Source organism: Numida meleagris, chromosome Z (assembly GCF_002078875.1).
Source record: "Numida meleagris isolate 19003 breed g44 Domestic line chromosome Z, NumMel1.0, whole genome shotgun sequence".
In the NCBI taxonomy this organism is placed as follows: Eukaryota; Metazoa; Chordata; class Aves; order Galliformes; family Numididae; genus Numida; species Numida meleagris.
The window spans coordinates 24,096,355-24,115,259 of record NC_034438.1 but is presented as its reverse complement, the minus strand read 5'-3'; the positions used below and the strand labels follow the sequence as shown (position 1 = coordinate 24,115,259).

The 18,905-nt window shown below is 36.4% G+C and overlaps 1 protein-coding gene across 1 annotated transcript in view; it reads left to right on the top strand.

Moving 5' to 3' along the window:
- SV2C (synaptic vesicle glycoprotein 2C) overlaps positions 1-18,905 on the top strand; it is a 100,465-nt gene that overhangs the window by 77,742 nt on the left and 3,818 nt on the right. The window contains exons 6-12 of the mRNA XM_021381448.1: positions 892-981; positions 5,377-5,487; positions 7,018-7,106; positions 7,855-8,019; positions 10,881-11,014; positions 12,621-12,824; positions 12,977-13,136. Of these exons, the coding sequence (XP_021237123.1) occupies positions 892-981; positions 5,377-5,487; positions 7,018-7,106; positions 7,855-8,019; positions 10,881-11,014; positions 12,621-12,824; positions 12,977-13,136 (953 nt within the window). The remainder of the gene's footprint in view (positions 1-891; positions 982-5,376; positions 5,488-7,017; positions 7,107-7,854; positions 8,020-10,880; positions 11,015-12,620; positions 12,825-12,976; positions 13,137-18,905) is intronic.

Below are 18,905 nucleotides of genomic sequence, written 5' to 3'. Positions count from 1 at the left end.
TGGGCAGGCTGGAGAGTTGGGTGGAGAGGAACCTTATTAAGTACAACAATGGCAAATGTAGAGTTCTATACCTGGGGAGGAATAACCATACACATGAGTACAGATTAGGAGCTGACCTGCTGGAAAGGAGCACTGCAGAGGAGGAATTGGGTGCAGTGTGTCTTTGTGTCCAAGAAGGCCAATGGTATTGTGGTATCTCAGGATGCATTAAAAAGAGAGGCCAGAAAGTCAAGGCAAGTGATCCTGCCCTTCTACACTGCTCTGGTGAGGTCACATCTGGAGTGCTGTTTCCAATTCTGGGCTCCCCAGTTCAAGAAAGAGAGGGAACTACTGGATAGAGTCCAGCTAAGGGCCACAAAAGTGATGAGGGGCCTAGAGCATCTCCCTTCTGTGGTGAGGCTGAGAGAGCTGGGAGTGTTCAGCCTGGAGGAAGCTGAGGGGGAATCTTATAAATGCTTATAAATACCTACAGGACGGGTATCAAGTGGATGGGGCCACACTTTTTTCAGCAGTCCCCAGCAACAGGACAAAGGACAATGGGCACAAACTGGAGAATGGGAATTTCCCTTTGAATATGAGCAACAGCTTCTTTGAGGGGTGACAGAGCACTGAAACAGGTTGCCCAGAGAGGTTGTGGAGTCTCCTTCTCTGGAGATACTCAAAACCCACCTGGACCCTTTCCTGCTCAACCTACTATATGGAACCTGATTTGGCAGGAGATTTTACCAGATGATCTCCAGAGACCTTTTCCAACCCCTACTATTCCATGATTCTGTGATTTTCTCATTCTCTGATTCCATTTACATTATAACATTTGTATAATAGGCATTAAGATTGTTTAGTGGCTATCTGAATATATGTTTTGTTTAAATGCTTTCATCCAATGTTTAGATTGGAAAACATGATGAAGCTTGGATGATACTCAAGCAAATTCATGACACAAACATGCGAGCTCGTGGTCAGCCTGAGAAAGTCTTCACAGTGAGTATTATTATGCTTAAATGTTCACCACCCTGCATATCAAGCAGCTTGCTGACTACTGAGATCTTGAGTGCTTAAGCAATCAATATTATTACTCTGCATTGCAAAACAAATAATTTGCACTGTAAATATGTAAGAATAGGAATTGAATTCCTATGAAATTGTTATACATTCAGCAGATTTTAAGATCTCAGCCTTTGGCCAGCATATTCTTGAGCATTTGAACTCATAGTTTGATAGTTTTCTCTCTTTCATGGGGATAATAAATAGTCTCCAGTTGTAATTTTTAATATGTTTAATAATAACAGTAGACAAATGTGGAAGTCTAAGTTAGCTAATATTTTGACTTCTGAGATTTTGAATTTTTTTTCATTTTTACCAGCTAAAATAATATTTTTTAAAAATTTATTGTCATTATTTTGAGATACTGTTTTTAAAGATATTCGATTTTCTCAAAATATCCTGCAAAATCGTCTTTTTATTTTTTTACTTGGAGACCTAATGATTAAGCCAAATTCAACATATTGATGGGTTGTTTCTATGTGGAGGAGAAATTACTCAGCTGTGGGTCCTTTTTATGCCCTCTTCCTTATTTATGAAGAATATACACTTTTTTTTCTTTTCTTTTTCTTTTTTTTTACTCTTTCTCTCTGAGTACAGTAGAACTAAACAGAGAAAGGCCTTTTCTTGCATTGAAAACCAGCCTACCTTACCAGCTAGTGTTGTGCCATGGGACTGCTGGTACTCTGCTCCCTCTCATAGCCATGTGTGAAATTTTATTCCTCTTCCAGAAGCTTTCTTCTTGCATTAATGCACATATAACTCAATTAAGAAATCCTCTTATAGGTTCTGCTTTTGCAGGCAGTCTGAGGAGTGACCATCTGACCATATAATTTTACTCCACTGATACTTGCAACTTATTGCCTTGGATATGGTTTCTGTAGCCTGCATTTAATTTTTTCCACAAGGAAGCTCAAGAATTCAGCCTGAAGGAAGGCTGGCTAGCATATCTATCAAGCTAGAGCTACACTTACTGGTGGACCAGTGTCCTAGCCCTAATACTATCCAATGTAGCATTATTTTATTTTATTTGTCTTTACTCACATAGTACACTTAGGGTGTAATTTCACATTTGACTTATGCTGATCTGAGCTACTTTTAAAGGTATTCCCGCTCTCAAGTCACCTTTTGTATTTCTTCTGCCAGCATGACTATTCACTGATTCATTGCAGAGTCTGTCAGCCATAGCTTAAATCCTATCCACTCAGAGTATTAGTTTAGGCACAGGGAAAAAGACAGAAATATGCTGGGACAGAAAATGTGAGAAATGATCAGCTATACTATCGCATAACTTTGATGTTTTCATATCCTAATGCAGCTATGGAGAAGAAAACAAAACATAGGCTTGTTTTGATCTAAGAAATTATTGTCTCTATGTTTGTTCAAGGTTAACATCAAACCACATTAAACTCAGCAGTTAATTTATAGCTACTTTTATTTATTTGTCAGCCATGAATAAGGTAGGACACCACTGTGTGGGATTTTTGCCAGTTTCTGCCTTGACCACTGAGAAAACACAATAACAAGGAGCTGATTAGAAACAGTGCAATGTATGTCAGGGTTACACACTGACAGAAGTCCCTACACCGCCTAATGTAGGCTTGTGGTATATATGTGGTAATATGATTAGAAAACGCATCATTGTCTCCTCACTGGACAACATTAGCTCTTTATCGTATTAAGCCCGCAGCGCAGAGAACTTCAGACATCCTTTTAGTCTGTCTCTCTCTTTCCCTTTCTCTCTTTGATTTAAGTCAGAACTGACTATTGTGACATTTTGTCTTGGTAAATTATTCACCTAGCTCTCCCGAGCTCCATAGCTTCATCCTATTTAGGTCAGTATCACCGTATAACGTTATAACTTAAGTATTAGCATTTTCCTCTGCTTTCTGATACTAGTTACACCAGGCAGAATAACTTTGATAGTATGCTTTCTACTCCAACAGCTGGTGTAACTTTAATATTACTATAGTTTTAGGGTGCTTTTGTTTGACATGTTTTCCTAAATCATATTGATATCATCTTTTTCTAGAAGATTTTTCTTTTTTTCCACAACTCTTGTTTATTCTTGTTACTGATTTTATTGAGGAATTTACCTTCAAACCCTTGGAATAGAAATGCATCAATTGATGAGCAGTTGGTTTAAGAGCTAGAAATTCCAAGTTAGGTGTGATCTAATGATAAATTGTGGAACTTGTGGAAATGGTAGCTCATAATACTTTCAAAAATGTATTCTGAAATGAAACAGAGTTCATATAAGTTGTTGAACATTCATATAGATGCTTAAATTCCTTCCTGGGTCCATAAAATAGACATTACTTAGATAATGGGTTTAAAGGTTGAAGTAAAACCAAACAAATAAATGAACAAATAAAAGTTCTACCTCTAAAACCAAAATTCTCTCCACTCTTTCACTGCTGTGTGTTACAAATCTTTTTATTTTCCTGTTAACCTTTTCCTTTTCAGGAAAATTCTGCAGAATTTTAAACGTGTATTTCTACACATTGCTATTGAACAGAGGTTCTCTTTTCATTCAAATTAAATAAAAATAGGTTTCTTTTCATTCAAATAAATAAAGGTATTCACACTCTCCTTTTTTCCCCCCCCCCATTCTTCATCCCTCATTTACTGACAGCTAAATTTGCATGGTCCAGATGGACCATTGTCCAGATTCTGTAGGAGCTTTTTTTGTGTTAAAGGACCATCAAGGCCATGGGCTTTTTGTTCCTAATCACATGTAGTGGTCCTGGACATACCTAATTCCCCCAGCTTTTACTGGTTCAAACAAATCAGGTGGCCTGGACAGTGAAAAGGCTGCAGCTCAGCTGCTTGCTCATGAGGTATGCTTGCTCAGAGAGTGTATTTCAAAATGCTCTTTCCACTCCGAGATGTAGCATGAAAATGTTTGAGGATGTCTGTAGGTACAAGGTTTTTGATAATATTGGAGGACTCAACTCTAAATCTCAACCTAGTCTTTTGCATAAAATATTTCATAACAACACTTTAAGAAAAAATCTGAAATCAAATAAATGATAGAGACAGAATTATTGCTGTTGGAAAAGGCACGATGAGAAGGTTACAGGTTTTTGATATAATAATTTAGCAAGACAGTGAGCTTTTTCTTTCAGAAATGAAGGTGGTTACAGGTAAAACCACCTAGTGGGTTTTGGTTTGTTTCTGTTAATGGCGTGAGGCTGCTGGTCCTTCTTGAACAGAGTACATCTGTAAAAGCAGTAGGCTGAAGACTAGAACCTTACCATTAATACCACTATTCCTTGATTCCCTGTAGTCCACTGTGATACATCTGTGGGTGGGGTCTTCATTTTGTTAAGAAGAAACAGGATCTATTTCTGCTGTGAGAAACAGCAGCCAGATGTTGAATACCCTGTCTGTTTCTCCTTCTGTTCTCATATGTCTGTCACTTTCCCCATTTTACTTATTTTCTTTCTATCCTCTTTCTAGTAATCATCATTTTAAATAAACTGTGGATGAATACACTGTATTTTGCAATTTCTGGGATGACAGAGGAAGTTAAGACTATGCAGTGGTATATTCATTAGGACAAGAAGGAGCTAAGACCATGTAACAAATTTTTATTCTCCTACACTTTGCTATGCAAGAGAAAATTAGCATTGTAGACAGCATGACGCTCTCTGTCACTGGTGTTTCTGTATTTTTCCTTTATGTTTGTTTATCTTATTTCAATTTAGATGTAGGAGGTAATTGCTCATAACAGCAATAACATGCACAGTTCCAGCCCATTTAATATAATTTTTTCTCTCCTCCTTAAAGTAGGATAATTAAAGCCTACATCCAAAAGACAAAGAGAGTTCCCTGTCTGCTGCTACAGGAAATAAGAACAAAAGAAAAATGCTATTCAACTATTAATTCTTGACATTTCAAATGCTTCTGCAGTCATTACTGTATAATTAATCAATACACCTTCAGTTATGTGTTAATGGCAAATCAGAAAAAACTTAACAGCAGACTCTGGACATGCTTAGTTGAAGGTTTAAATAATGTTTTATCCTTCTTGGCATTTAAGTACAGCAAACCTTGAGCAAAACCCCACAGTAACATGTTGTTTCAATCAAAGGAAAAGGATTTCCTGCATGGTTTGAAACTAGAGCTTTTCAAATACAGTTGTCTCCATAATGAGCTTTGTTAGTAAAGTGTGCATGTTCTTTCATATTTCTAAAACATTCGTCATCTAGACACTGGTTTAATACCTGAGCATTTTTAGTTTATGGGATTTATTAAAGTCTAATACTACTTGATATTCAGTTCAGTGCTTCAAGAAAATGCAAATATTTGCTGTTCTGTTTCTATTTCTAGGTTAACAGAATTAAAACTCCAAAGCAGATAGATGAGCTCATAGAAATAGAAAGTGATACAGGAACTTGGTACAGGAGGTGTTTTGTTAGAATTCGCACAGAGCTATATGGTGTAAGTAACAACATCTCTATTTGTTATGCAATTACCTTTTTAAAGTATTCAGAAATGCAATAAATTTATTGAACTGATGCTTGCAATAACTGCAGTTCTACATTTTCCACGCAAGTAGAAGAGTCAGTAACCTGTGTAAGATTCTAGTTTCCTGGGCCAGAAAAGGCATAGATGAATCACAGGTGTTGGCTGTAACTTGTGAGGAGAAAAATGTTGCATTGGCCTTTACAGAAGTGATGGCTGACGTATGCTGAATCTCCACAATATAATTTGTACTGAAAATACATATTAATGTCCATGTGTGTGAAGAGGTGATACATGATGAGATTAACAATCTTTACATACAAATGGTGAAGTCGTGAATAACTTGTGTAAATGGATGTCAGTAAGGCCTTATACAGAATTGAATATGCATATATTTTTAATATGTGTCAAATATTTTACAAGAAAACTACATTAGAGATAATTTTAAAAGATTAATACATATCCACTGAGATTGTGCTCCACTTTTTTCTGGTAAAATCAAAATTATGCAGTACGGTCAAGCCTTGAAATGAAAGTTGAGTGAGTACTCATTAATTTAAAAAAAAAAATCCACATCATTGAAAATGTTAAAAAGAGTTTTTCACAGGTGTTAAAATCTGGCATCTTAAAGCTCTCTAGAGCTACAGTGAAGCACTGTAAAGTAAGTTTTGTCATGTATTTCAAATCAAAACTGCTTTGCTTGGAAAAATGACATTTCCTTGTGAAAAACAACACAAAACAAAATGGAAAGTGTCTACTTCTAAACTTATTTGTTTCGAATTTTAGTAGTTCTATACAGAAATGTCATATTTTGGCTTTTTTTGTTTTTTTCCCAAAGCGGCTTTAAAAGAATTGCAGCTTGACTGTTTCACATCCTTGTTATTTCATTGCACTAGCCCCTGGGTCTTGAATGTCTTCCCTGGTGCATTATATACACTAAAATTCCTAAGATGAACTGCCTCTTGTCTTCAAAAGGAAGACATTCCTGGGAGAGGAAGAGGAAAACACCATTATCAGTCAGCTCTATTTTAATGTTTCTGGCCTGGTGGTAGTCCTAGGTTTTCCTCAAATGGTTAAAATACCAATTTCTATATGTGGTAGGTTATGACAGATCATACCCCAACTGAGTCCCTGATGAATTATTGAATATAGTTTCTCTAAACTTAAAGCTAAGAAGTGAGAAGGAAACATTTCCGAGACAGACTTCAGCTGGTTTATTTGAGATTGTGAATGAAGCTACCTAGAGGATAGTTAAGTTCTACATAGTCAGAGAACAACTGAATTAATGGACAGAGTGAAAAGAAACCAGAAAGGCATAGAACGTACACAGCCTGGTAATAGCCAGAGTTGTAACAGAAGTACAGCTATCAGTTCTCTATCAACAAGATCACCTGCTCTCTCTGATTCCTTGAGGAAGCAAGCAAATCAGAATCAAAAACCTTGTACTATTTAACAAAATTACTCAAAATACAATTTAAAATGAATGTATTTCCTATCACTTTTCAGATTTGGTTGACTTTCATGAGATGCTTCAACTACCCGGTAAAGGATAATACGATCAAACTTACAATTGTGTGGTTCACCTTGTCTTTTGGGTAAGAGTGGTTGAGATCCTGAAACACTGTTTATGGACATGACAGACAGACAGAACAATCATCTGCGTGCAAATCTCTGTCATTCAGATTACTATTTTTGTTTGGAAAGGTTTTATTCAGTAACTTTACCAAAAATGTTCTTATGTAGTCTATTACCGAGACAGGTAATAAACCTGTCTCGGAGAATGTCTGTCTTAGAACACTGGCATCTTAGTATTCAGTATTTTTATGCAGGCAGTCAACAAGCACAGGAGAGCTGAGACTGTCTCAGCATTGTGAAATCATGAACCTGATGCCCTAGCTTGAAAGTAAGTTCATATTCTTCAGGTTAGTTGTCAGGGAGTCTTTGGGTTAGGCTTAATTTATAAACTGTGTAGAAGCTGTTAGTCTGCCTGTTTGTATCTAAAAGCTAAATTTAAAGCGAAAACTAGAAAAAGATTCATCTTTGCAGCTCCCATGGTCTTCAGTCTATGAAGAACTTTATTCTTCATGTCTGGATGCCCATAGGACTTCCCAGGCTTTCTCAGGGCAGCATCTGAGCCTGTCTCACCTCCCCAGCAAGAAGCAGGACAAATGGTGACACCATCCTTTGGGACAGAAACCAATATGGGGACAGGGACAGGGATGACAACAGGGAAAGGTCAAGATGTGGGGACCATGGCAGATCAGAGCTCTGGGAGAGCAGCCCTACTGTGGCCCCAATGGAGCAGGCCCCAAGGCATAACTGAGTATTTTCTGTTTTTCACAGCTACTATGGCTTATCTGTCTGGTTTCCTGATGTCATTAAACACCTTCAGTCAGATACGTATGCATCCAAAGTGAAACTTTTCCACAGTGAGGAGGTTTCAAATTTCGTCTTCAACTTCACACTGGAAAATCAAATTCACAGCAATGGAGAGTACATCAATGACAGGTTTATAGTTGTCTTAATAATAAATAAATGCATGTACTCTTGCAAGTCCTAATAATATAACATTTTCCCCTATCAACTAATAATTGATCGTTTTGTTGGTTTTTTTTTTTAATGGAAATTTGTCTCTATTCTCAATCTCATACAATTTACCATGATTCTGTCTTGAATAGTACATTGGTGCATGAGGAGAAGTAGTCCTGTGTATGCCCTGCTCGCTTTACGAATGTGCTGGCTCCCTCATGCTAACACTGCTTCCCTGCTCTCCTGAAAAACTGACTGAAAAGTGGACCGAAAAGCTCACAATAACAATCTTTCGTTCCACAGTGGGATTCAAAGGTTTTCAGACCCAGCATGTGTCACAACATCGCAGGGAGAGGGGGAAGGATATTCTTTCATTTACATTGCTGTTTTTTACTTTATTAATTTAAGATGCTTCAGTGAAAATGTGAAACATTGAGAGAATAAGATCTTAGCACAGGAAAATATAAATGAATTACTAATCCAAAGCAACAAAACCATGAACAGCTCTAAAATGGGAGACAACACTTTGGCAATGTCTTTTTTGTTTTTTTAACTGAATGTATACTTATTAAGGCTCTAGCTAGACTTTTACAGATACTAGGTAACTTAGAAGAAAATTAAACACAGCTGTTTTAAGTGTCTGGTTTCTCTTAAGAGATAAAGAGAACAACCTTTTGAGTGGTCTCCTGGATAACATGGTGATAAGCAATCATTATTTCCATATGAAAAGATATATCTAAGTAAATAGAAATAACAATTTTGTTAATTCAGGGCTTTTCTTCTTTAATAAGAACTCAAGTTTTGACACAGTTTATGCATTGCAGACAAAAATGAGCAGTTATTTCATTTTTAAACTAGCTTTTACTTCCCAGTTAAATTTCTTTCCAAGAGACATCTGTTCTCCTAAAAGCAAAGAACTACTTACAGTCAGTAAGTTTTGGTTGTTTTGTACTCCATCACCCAAGATCTTATTAATCTGAACTAAAAATTACTGTAAAACATTAAGTCTCATACTGATATACTCAAAAGCACTTTCAAGTGTGCAAATTCAATAGGCATCTTACAGTTATTTGAGATTTACAAGCTATTCTGAGCAGTAAGATGAACTCTTTTGAAATTCTTTATCCGCAAATGTTTCAATATTCCTGTCATTCTTAATTTTGGTGTTTCCTTCAGCTGGAAGATACAGCAATACTTCACTTTTTACTTCATTACATTTCTGCTGGGTTTGAATTCAGATCACCATGATTCCATTTTTAATATAGTCACAACATATTTCCTGTCTAAAGTGCATCAGAAGCTTGTAGGATATGTAATCTGTCTTTTCTATTACATCTGACTAATCTAATTGCTAAATGCTGTTTGTTCTCCTCTGATAATTTTGTTCTCCTCTGTTAATTTTTTAAATGGAAAGTGTTATATGGAAAATGATAATGAGTTGACATTGAATGCCAACCTGATTTTAATCAGTGTCAGAAATGAGAAATGATACAGTAAGTAAAACTAATAGGCTGAGGACACTGCTTTTCTGACCAATACAGAAGGAGAATTCATTATCTAGTAATTCTTCTTCTCTGACAATTATTAGTTTTTGCTATACCTTCTCATAAATATGCAATTCCAAAAACATCAGTGATGAGAGTGTAATTCCTTCTATTTAAAAGGTAACATACTTTCTGTGCTGTTGTTCCTACCATTAGATTTGTAGTAAGACAAATACTTAGCTAATGACACCAGGTTTAATTAGAATAGAATCAGATCTGTGTTTGAAAGGGTTTGCTATTTTAACAGTTCTTATGCAACAGTTAAAGCATTGTTTTCTGAAGTGTTGCCACTTTGAATGAAGTCTGCCAGCAAAATTGTGCTCCCTTAATTGCATTTTTTTCCAGATCCTTACTTCACCCCAGTGAAGTATGTTAGAAAAATGCTGCTTTTTTTTTTTTTACCACATCTGTCATTTTTTATTATTATTTTGTTACCATAGTATTAGTATTAAGAGTACAGTGGAAAAGTCTTACAGTACTGTTTTAAGCCTAATAAAGCTTAGGTAGGAAGTAACTGCTAGTAAGATTCTTTGTCCTTAACTTTATCTACTGATAAGTTGATTGAAAGTCATGATCAAAGACCAAAGAGTTAAATAAAGGTCAGCAGGAGAAGGATATTCAGAAATAGAAAAAGCTACTGGCAATACAATTGTGCACATCTTATGCTGAAAATAATTGCAATTGTATTCACAGAGCTAGGAAACCTGTCCTTTCAGCTAGATATCTAGTTGTATTAATTGCCAATATAATTATTCTGATAATGGTAAACCAGTTTGTAAAACCATTTTTAAAATCTTGAACCGGTGTATTTTGGATTTGAGCCTCACACAGTGTTCAGTATATTTATGTGGAGAAATAAAGAGTCTTTCAAAAATTCTTCCTTTCCAGCTCTTTGGTAACAGCAGGTGCTTGTTTGTTCCAAGAGATTGGGTTTCTGGTGCTTCAGATCCCAATTTATGACTGTGATGTTAAATTACAAGTACTGGTCCTTTTACAAGGCTGTTCCACAGATATCATGGCATAACCGAAATATTCTTATAGAAATACTTTCACTTGTTACAGCCAGCAGCTATGTGCAGCTATGTGCTTTATTAGTGCTTTTTTCTGAAAGAGTCAGCTAATCATTTATTACAACTCCGGAGTGTCATTAAGTAATCACTCTTTCTGGAGTTGAGATTTTTTAGCAAGGTACCTGTTCAATCTGTGTAACTGCCACAACTTGACCCGTTGCTGTTTCTAAACTGAGAAAGGAAACTGATACCAAGGAAACTGATACCAATTATTTGTACTGGACAGGTTTGTCATGATGAAGTTTAAATCGGTAACCTTTGAAGATTCACTTTTTAAGAATTGTGTGTTTGAAGACATAACTTCTCTGAATACATACTTCAGGAACTGCACTTTCGTAAATACCACCTTCTACAACACAGGTATTACATGAAAAACCTGCATTGTTCATCTGCATATTCTCATTTAATTGTTATGATGTGATTGTAAATTCTGAATTTCTGATAAGGCATACGAGAATACGAAGGTATAAAATCAACAGGCCTCACTAACATAATACCAGAATAGAAAGGGTTATGCCTCCATTTGAAATACTGCAGGCCTAATATTGACTCAGATAATAAAATTTTCTTTGATTTTCGTCATTCCTAAAGATATCCAATCTGAAGATGAGAAGCTGGTTGCTTTAATCAGGTGTATTTTATTCTGGCCTAGAAGGACTTATGAAAGACTACTCTATTCTGCCCGCTGTAGCATGTGAGAGCGAGTTCAGGATTCATGCTATCTCATCTTTAATCATTTCCAATCTCCATATATCTCTATATATTCTACCAAAATTATGAATATGTGTTTTCACATTTTAAGCAGAGGACTTGTTTTTTGTTGTTGGTGATGGTGGGGTTTTTTTTTGTGGTTTTGGTTTTTTTTTTTTTTGTACATTATAAGTAAAAGCAGAATCTTGCCAAGTAAGCTTGTGTTCAGAGATAGATAGCAATTTTAATGCTTTTCTGTAACTCCTGTAATCATATTAGCAACAGAGTTAGACTTCAGGACAAGCAACACTCAGCTTTCTTCATCTGGAAGAAATGTACTCTTGAATAAGGATTTTAAGGCTGACAGGGGGAGAAGAAATAAAGGAGGAAACATAAGGAGAAACCTCTGAAATGTTATTTGAAAAAGAATGGCCTGAACCACTGCATGTAGTAATACATCTGCATTCTCATTCAAAAATGCATGAGAATGTCACCAGTGTCATGATGGAGTAGTGCCAATCTGATATCAGATCCTAACAGGTTCTGACTGATAGCTTTCAAAATAATTAGTTAGATGTAGAACTATTAAAAAATGGAAGTCAGAAATATCTGTGATTATTTGTGCTTTAATTAGAAATATTTAAACAGTCTGAACATACAATTAGATTGCAGAGCTCACAATTAGTGAAACAGTTTGATAAATGAAGAACTAATAGCATCACTTTGTCAGATACATTTTTAGTACATTTTTTTCAGACTAGAATCGAGCTGAAAACCAAGCAGTCCTCTCAGAAATGAAAACAAGTTTAATCTGAATTCTGTATGAACATTTCCTTTTAAGAGAACTCAAACTAAGCATGATCAGCTGTCTTATCTGAAAGGTTCTCTCTGAAAGGTGAGGAAGTCACGGTTCTGATACTGAGCAAGACTGTGGAACAATGGCAATGATGACTGATAAGCACCTGCAGAAATCCAGTGCTTTCTATGTAAGACTAGCCTGTTAAGAGAGGCCCAAACCAAATACAGTCCAAACAGGATTGAAATATGTTGATATAATTGACCTAATTTGGGGTCTCAGTTGACCTCTTTATGACCTTTGCATATTTTTCTATTAAGATAAAAGGCTATCAGAATTAACAGTGGTAGCTAGTGCCATTTTATGAAGCAGTAAAATCTCCTAGTTATCATGAAGGTTGTCTAAACTCGCAATGTTTTTAATCAAAAGCTGCACATGGAGGCAACTGTTAGCTAAAAACTTTTTTTCTTCTTTCCACAGATCTCGAGCAGTATAAATTCGTTGACAGTGATTTTATAAATTGCACATTTTTTCACATCAGGACAGGATGCCAGATTTCCTTTGATGATGACTATAGTGCCTACTGGATTTATTTTGTTAATTTTCTGGGTACTTTGGCAGTGTTACCGGGGAACATTGTGTCTGCTCTTCTGATGGATAGAATTGGACGTTTAACAATGCTAGGTATGGAATTCACTTTATAACAGGAAAAATCCCCAAACCCAAAGACTTTCTCACAAAATAACATTTTCTCTTTTTAAAGGATATTTCTTTAGTTTTTAACACAAGTTTATACATTTCCACTTCAAATTCATTTTTTTCCATCTTGCATATAGGTGGCTCCATGGTTCTCTCTGGCATAAGCTGTTTTTTCCTGTGGTTTGGGACCAGTGAATCCATGATGATAGGTATGCTGTGCCTGTACAATGGCCTCACGATCTCAGCCTGGAACTCTCTTGATGTCATTACTGTAGAGCTGTATCCTACAGACAGAAGGTATGTAAAGATACATCTCCTTTAACCTTGCTACCATCAGGTACAGTAAAGACAAATGGTTAAGTTTGAGCTTTACAGCAATAGTGATATTATGGATGGACAGAAATCATAGTTTGTCTTAAGAACGGTGAGAAAAAAAGAAGATTTTTTAGCTATTTGGTATGTCTTTCACATCAAAAACTACCTAATCAGGAAAATACCCCAAATAGGCTGGGATATTTTCCCTGTTTTTCCTTTTGAAAAAAAAAATGTAAAACTTCCCAGTTTTCTGCCAAATAACAGAGTGTCTCGTCTCTTATCACTGGAAGTTTCAATGGAAGTTTCAAATATAGTGAGAAACATTTCCAGAAGTTTTTAAATGCTGTGTGACTTGCTGGCAAGTCTGAGTTTTTCAGCACTGATGTAGCTGACGTTCTCATTGTCCTTTTAGGGAGGGCAACTGTAGACTGCTTGAATATGTTTTCATTTCCATTTTAAAGAACATGTGTCTCTTTATAGAATAAATTAATATCCATAGTTGTTATATCAAAACAACTACACTAGGCTACTCATGAATCCAAAACACTAAGTTTTAATAGTAAACAATACTGGTTTTATTACCTCAGGGTATCTCTTTCTGCATGAACTATTTAATCAACCATATACTATAGTATAGTTCTAATAAATATCCTTTAGAAATAGTTGTTCTGTTGGCATTCCCAAATGTAGCAGACACAAACATTTTCTTAAAAAGCAGTAAAGAAAAATAATTGGAAAACCCACTGGTATTAATAGAAGAAAGATAAATTATCATTACTAGGAATGATTAGAACTATGTTACTGGTATTTATTCTAGGGTACGTGTATTAGTAGCTAGTGTTTGTTTTTAATAGTTTCTGCTAGATAAGGGATTGTAGTAATTTTTTCCATGTTTTTCTTTTTTAATAACCTTACATGTGCAATAATAACTGTATGGAACCCTAATTCAAAATACACTGGTAGCCAAATTGTTGGGATATTTTTTGCAACAGACCAGATAGAAAGCTTATCATTTTATGTTATCTATGTAAACAGGCTGATAGGTCAAATCTGCCTGATCCAGGAAAAACATTGCTGAGATATACTGAAGATGAGTTTTCCAAAAGTTCTGGTTCCATCACAGCCATTTTCTACCTAGTGGAATTACAAGGAAATGAGCAATTGTGGAAGTCTGTTCCTACCCATGAGTTTTTAAACTGGGGCAAAGGTGCTCACTGCATTGCTGTTTTACTATTCCAGTACATACCTTTTCCTTACTCTCAGCCTATGAAAAGATCACAAAGCAGTGGTAGACTGCAGCTGGAGGATGGTCTGGAAGAAAAGTGTGTGGAAGGAGGCCAGCTCATGTTAGTGTGCACAAGAGACCGGGCTGAGCAGCCCCTACTTTTCCTCACACACAACTCTCCTTGGAAACCAGCCAGCTGCCAAGCTACTGGGGCTTTGCCAGATCCATGCAAACTATTACAAAAGGTGTTTCATAGATCATACTCCTAATAATTTATGAGAGACTGTACTGGCTTTCTGACAGGTAGGGATTTGGTGAGCAGTTTGGAAATACATGGTGTTTGTGATATACAGAGCACAGTTCTGTTTCCTCTTCATTATTTGCCCACAAGGCAGATTTAAGTTTGCTTCAAAACCTTAACAGTTTTGGATTCCGTATGCATTCAAAATCACCTTGTATCTATATTTATTTTAAATATAATGCCTGGATTTGAAGCAATTCAGTAGTTTGTCCTAAGTTCTTGATAAGTATGTAGTTGGGAAAGGGATAGAAAACAAGACTTGTGAGGAGTGGCTGAGGGGATTGTGATTGTTAAGTCTGAAGGAGAGGCATGAGTTGAGATGTTGTTGCTCTCTACAACTGGCTGAGAGGAGGTTGCAGCGAGGTGAGTGTAGGCCTCTTTTCTCAAGTGACAAGTAATAGGATGCAAGGAAATGGCCTCAAGTTGTGCCAGGGAATGTTTAGATTGGACAGTAGGAAGAATTTCTTCACAGATAAGGTGATCAGGCATTGTAACAGGCCTCCCAGAGAAGTGGTGGAGTCCCCATCCCTGGAAGTATTTAAGAGTTGTGCAGAAGACGTGACACTTAAGGGACATGGTTTAGTAGTGGGACTTGGTAGGTCTGGCTGAGGGTTGGACCTGATGATCTTGAAGGTCTTTTCCAAGTTAGATGATTCTATTATTCCATATTTTATGACACTGTAACATAACCTTAGCTTGTATGTTGTTTATAAATCCTGAGTTGATTTTGGCAGCGGCTAAAATAAAAGACTTCGAGACTGTATGGATATCAAGTGGTTTTCAGATAGGTGAAGTACTTGTGTTAGAAGGCAGAAGATATATTACAAATATTAGTCATAGGTAGGTTTCACTTTTCCTGTTAAAAAACACTTGGTAGTATTTAAAGATTAATATATGACATTATTTAATGTGTTAGATACTTTTCAATTCACAGATTTTAAAGCACACCTGTGATGAGAAGCTATAAATAAGCCAACTTCTGGTAAGCAAGTAAATTAATCAAGCTCCAGTATTATCTCATAGGTTGTCTCATCTTTTATCTCATCTTTTGTCTTCTCTTCTTCATGGCCTGTGCTTTTCTGGATTGCCCAAGTGTCAACAGATTCTGCAGAGTCTTTGGTCTGTTGTAGCCCTCTTGAGAGCCAAACCAGATTGTTCCATAGCTCTGAAAGCTCTGCTCTAAAGCAGAATTATTAAGCTTCTTGTGAACAGTTTTGGGTAGAGTGATTTTCTTCTCTTTGGCAGTGGAGTGATTTTTTACTCTTTTGTAAACTTTCTGTATTTTCAGAGTGCTCCTTTGAAAGGAGGGGATGCAGAAATTATGGCACTGAGGAGAAAGATAATGCTGTCAAAACTGACTTCAGATGCCAGATTTGTCGCTTGTGGGACCTGGTATCACAGTCATTTAGCATGTTAGAAGAGGGAATGGGCTCAGAGTATAACTTTCACTGTAGCTATCTATAAGTATTCAGCACTTCAACAACGTAAACTTGAAGGTGCTAAGCTGAACAGCCAGACAATGTGAAATGCATGATTAATGACTAGTTAGTTAGCTTAAATGATTTGCTAGCATCATATAGAAATTCTGTGGCAGAAGTAGGGATTGTGTACTTTCTCCTGAGAGCGCTCAGCTACCTTATCCTTGAGACTCTGCTTTTTCATCATGCAGACCCAACCCAGAAGTGCATCTTACAACTTCTGTAACATAGGAGGAAAATCACGATTCCTTCACTACATGATTCATGTTTTATCCATTAAGCTGTCTTTGTTCTGTGCATTGGCAGAGTGATGTGGAAAAAAAATATTGTATGATGAGGTAATTATAGATTGTGTTGTAACGTGTGTGCCCAAGGGGCTTGAAGTAAGACTGCGTAATTTCCTAGCTCTGCCTGTAATACAAATATGAGTAGAAGGGAGTTAAAATTTTCTGAAAAAGTAACATTTAGGAGATCGTTATCACTTTAAAATGCAATCATTTTATTCATATGAATGTTCAGTGTTTTCTTGTGAACTAATTTGGGAAGCAGTAACTTTATAAGCCAAGACTCTTGTCTGGCTAGTGGACACAACAAATAAATTGAATACTTGTATCTCCCACAAAGTAAATCAAGGTCAGATTGCATCAGATAACCAACAATTCATCAGTTTTGCTGAGGCTGCCAGACATCTGGGTTTGAATCATGGCCAGGAATATTTAGAATTCAAGATGTGCTATAAAATGATTTCATCCTGTTTTGCCTGCTTTAATATCTCTGAAAGAAGTTCATAAGGGTTTGGTCATAATTAAGAATTAAGTCACCTATCTTCAGTTCATTATATTTAGCTTTTTCTTCTCTTCTTAAGCCTTGAGAATCTATCCCAAGAGAAATAAACTCTATTCACAGGATATCTTAAGTCCAATTTTTTATTGTTGTGGTTGTCAGAAGAGAAGTTTTCTATTCATTTGAGTCATAACAGCAGTCATTAATCTACTGTAGACTGCTTGGCAGCTATTTTCTACTGCCATCCTGTGGATATGGTTCAACTGCACTTTGCTGAAATTGAAAGGTGGTGTTTTTAAGGCACGAAATACTGCACCGATGCAGTTCCTTAGGCAAGTGTAAGGGAAGAAGGTACATTACCTTGTTTTGTTTGCACACTGTATTTGCTGTAATTGGTGAGCCTATGATCTGCATCCATATACTTATTTTTAAAAGATCCAAAAATGTCTGGTCAGTAGAAAATTGTCAATAGCACATTCAGAAACTCATTGTTTTCATAACATTTGCATATCATCAACCCTCACAAAAATGATATTCTGAGTCTATTGTAATATGATGGGTAGGTTGAGCACTAGCTCTGGCAAGAAGGATATCAAATGTCCGTGTTATATATGTTTACTAGAACTCTACTGCGGGAAAATGAAATTTTGAGGTGCTTTATAAGTGATAGAAAACTGAGCCCAAACTATTTTATTTAGACATACAAGCACCTGGTCTAAGAAGGAGCATACATGGCAACTAGGAAACAATCTCTTTTAATCTAAAGGCTTGGATAATCCTTCTATTTTTAACTTTGGATTCTTGCCATTTGTCATGTGGGGCTTGGGTGAAAGGAAGCTCAGTGTTTTTCTTTGTCACAGCTTTCCCACCACCTGACGTAAAACACATTTGGTAAAATTATTTTTCTCCAACATTTAGCTTTCTATGAGATCTGACATTTTTAAAGAACTTCCATATTTTTCTTCAATATTAATACTAACATCTTTCTATCTGTTTTGTTTTTAATCTTTTCCTCCATTTGTGATAAAGTTTTAGGGGTTGGAACCTGATGATTCTTGAGGTCCTTTCCAACCCAAGCCATTCCATGATTCTGTGAAGTCTTACTTACTACAGCCTTTCTTCTGCGCGTTCCTCCTTCCTATCTCCACTCTCTGTCACCCTAGAAGATGTATCACTTGGGAGCTCCTTTCCTGTTAGGAGCTTCTTCCCTTTCTGGATCACTTCCTCCAGGTATTATTCTGATACTCAGCTTTGTCTGGCCTGGCGGTACCAGCCTGTCTGTGATAGACACTTGATAACAGGCTTTGAAAGTGTACTTACTCCAGAAGTGTGGTTCTTGACTACTTCCTTCAGCACATCTCCCAGTGCTCCTTTGAACTATTTCCCCAAAAGTCTTTATCATTCCTGCTCTGAGGAAAGCATTTTCAAGGAATTGCTGCAAATGCTTCCCTTGCAGGAAGGTTCTCAAGCAAGACTTAAAAAGTAGTGTTCTTTCAGACAGACCTCGCTAGGATGCACTGCCCTGCAGCAGAGCATGTTAGTTTGAAGATGATCCCCTCTAGGTGCAAGTTTAGGTTTTTTGGCACTACATTTTGTGTAAGTACTGCAGGTTTAATCAAATTAAAAAAAAAAAAATAGACAGTAAAGGCTTTCACTGTTCAGAAGGTGTATTTGAGGCCCTTCTGCTTCTTCGTTGTTTTTTTTCCATCATGTGTTTCTTGATTAGTTTTTGCTCTGCTGTCCAAGTGGCGTGTCTCTCCTTCCCTAGATATCCTTGATGTTTCATCTCATGCAGCATCTGCATGAACATTTTGCATGAAGAGGAATTATAGTTATTTCATGCAGAATAAACATTGCCTAAATCCCAGGTATTTTAGATAGACCAAAACACTGTTGTCTGTTAAAAGAGACACATAACCAAAGTTCTAGTAAATATATCATGGTTATAATCACACAGTGAAACA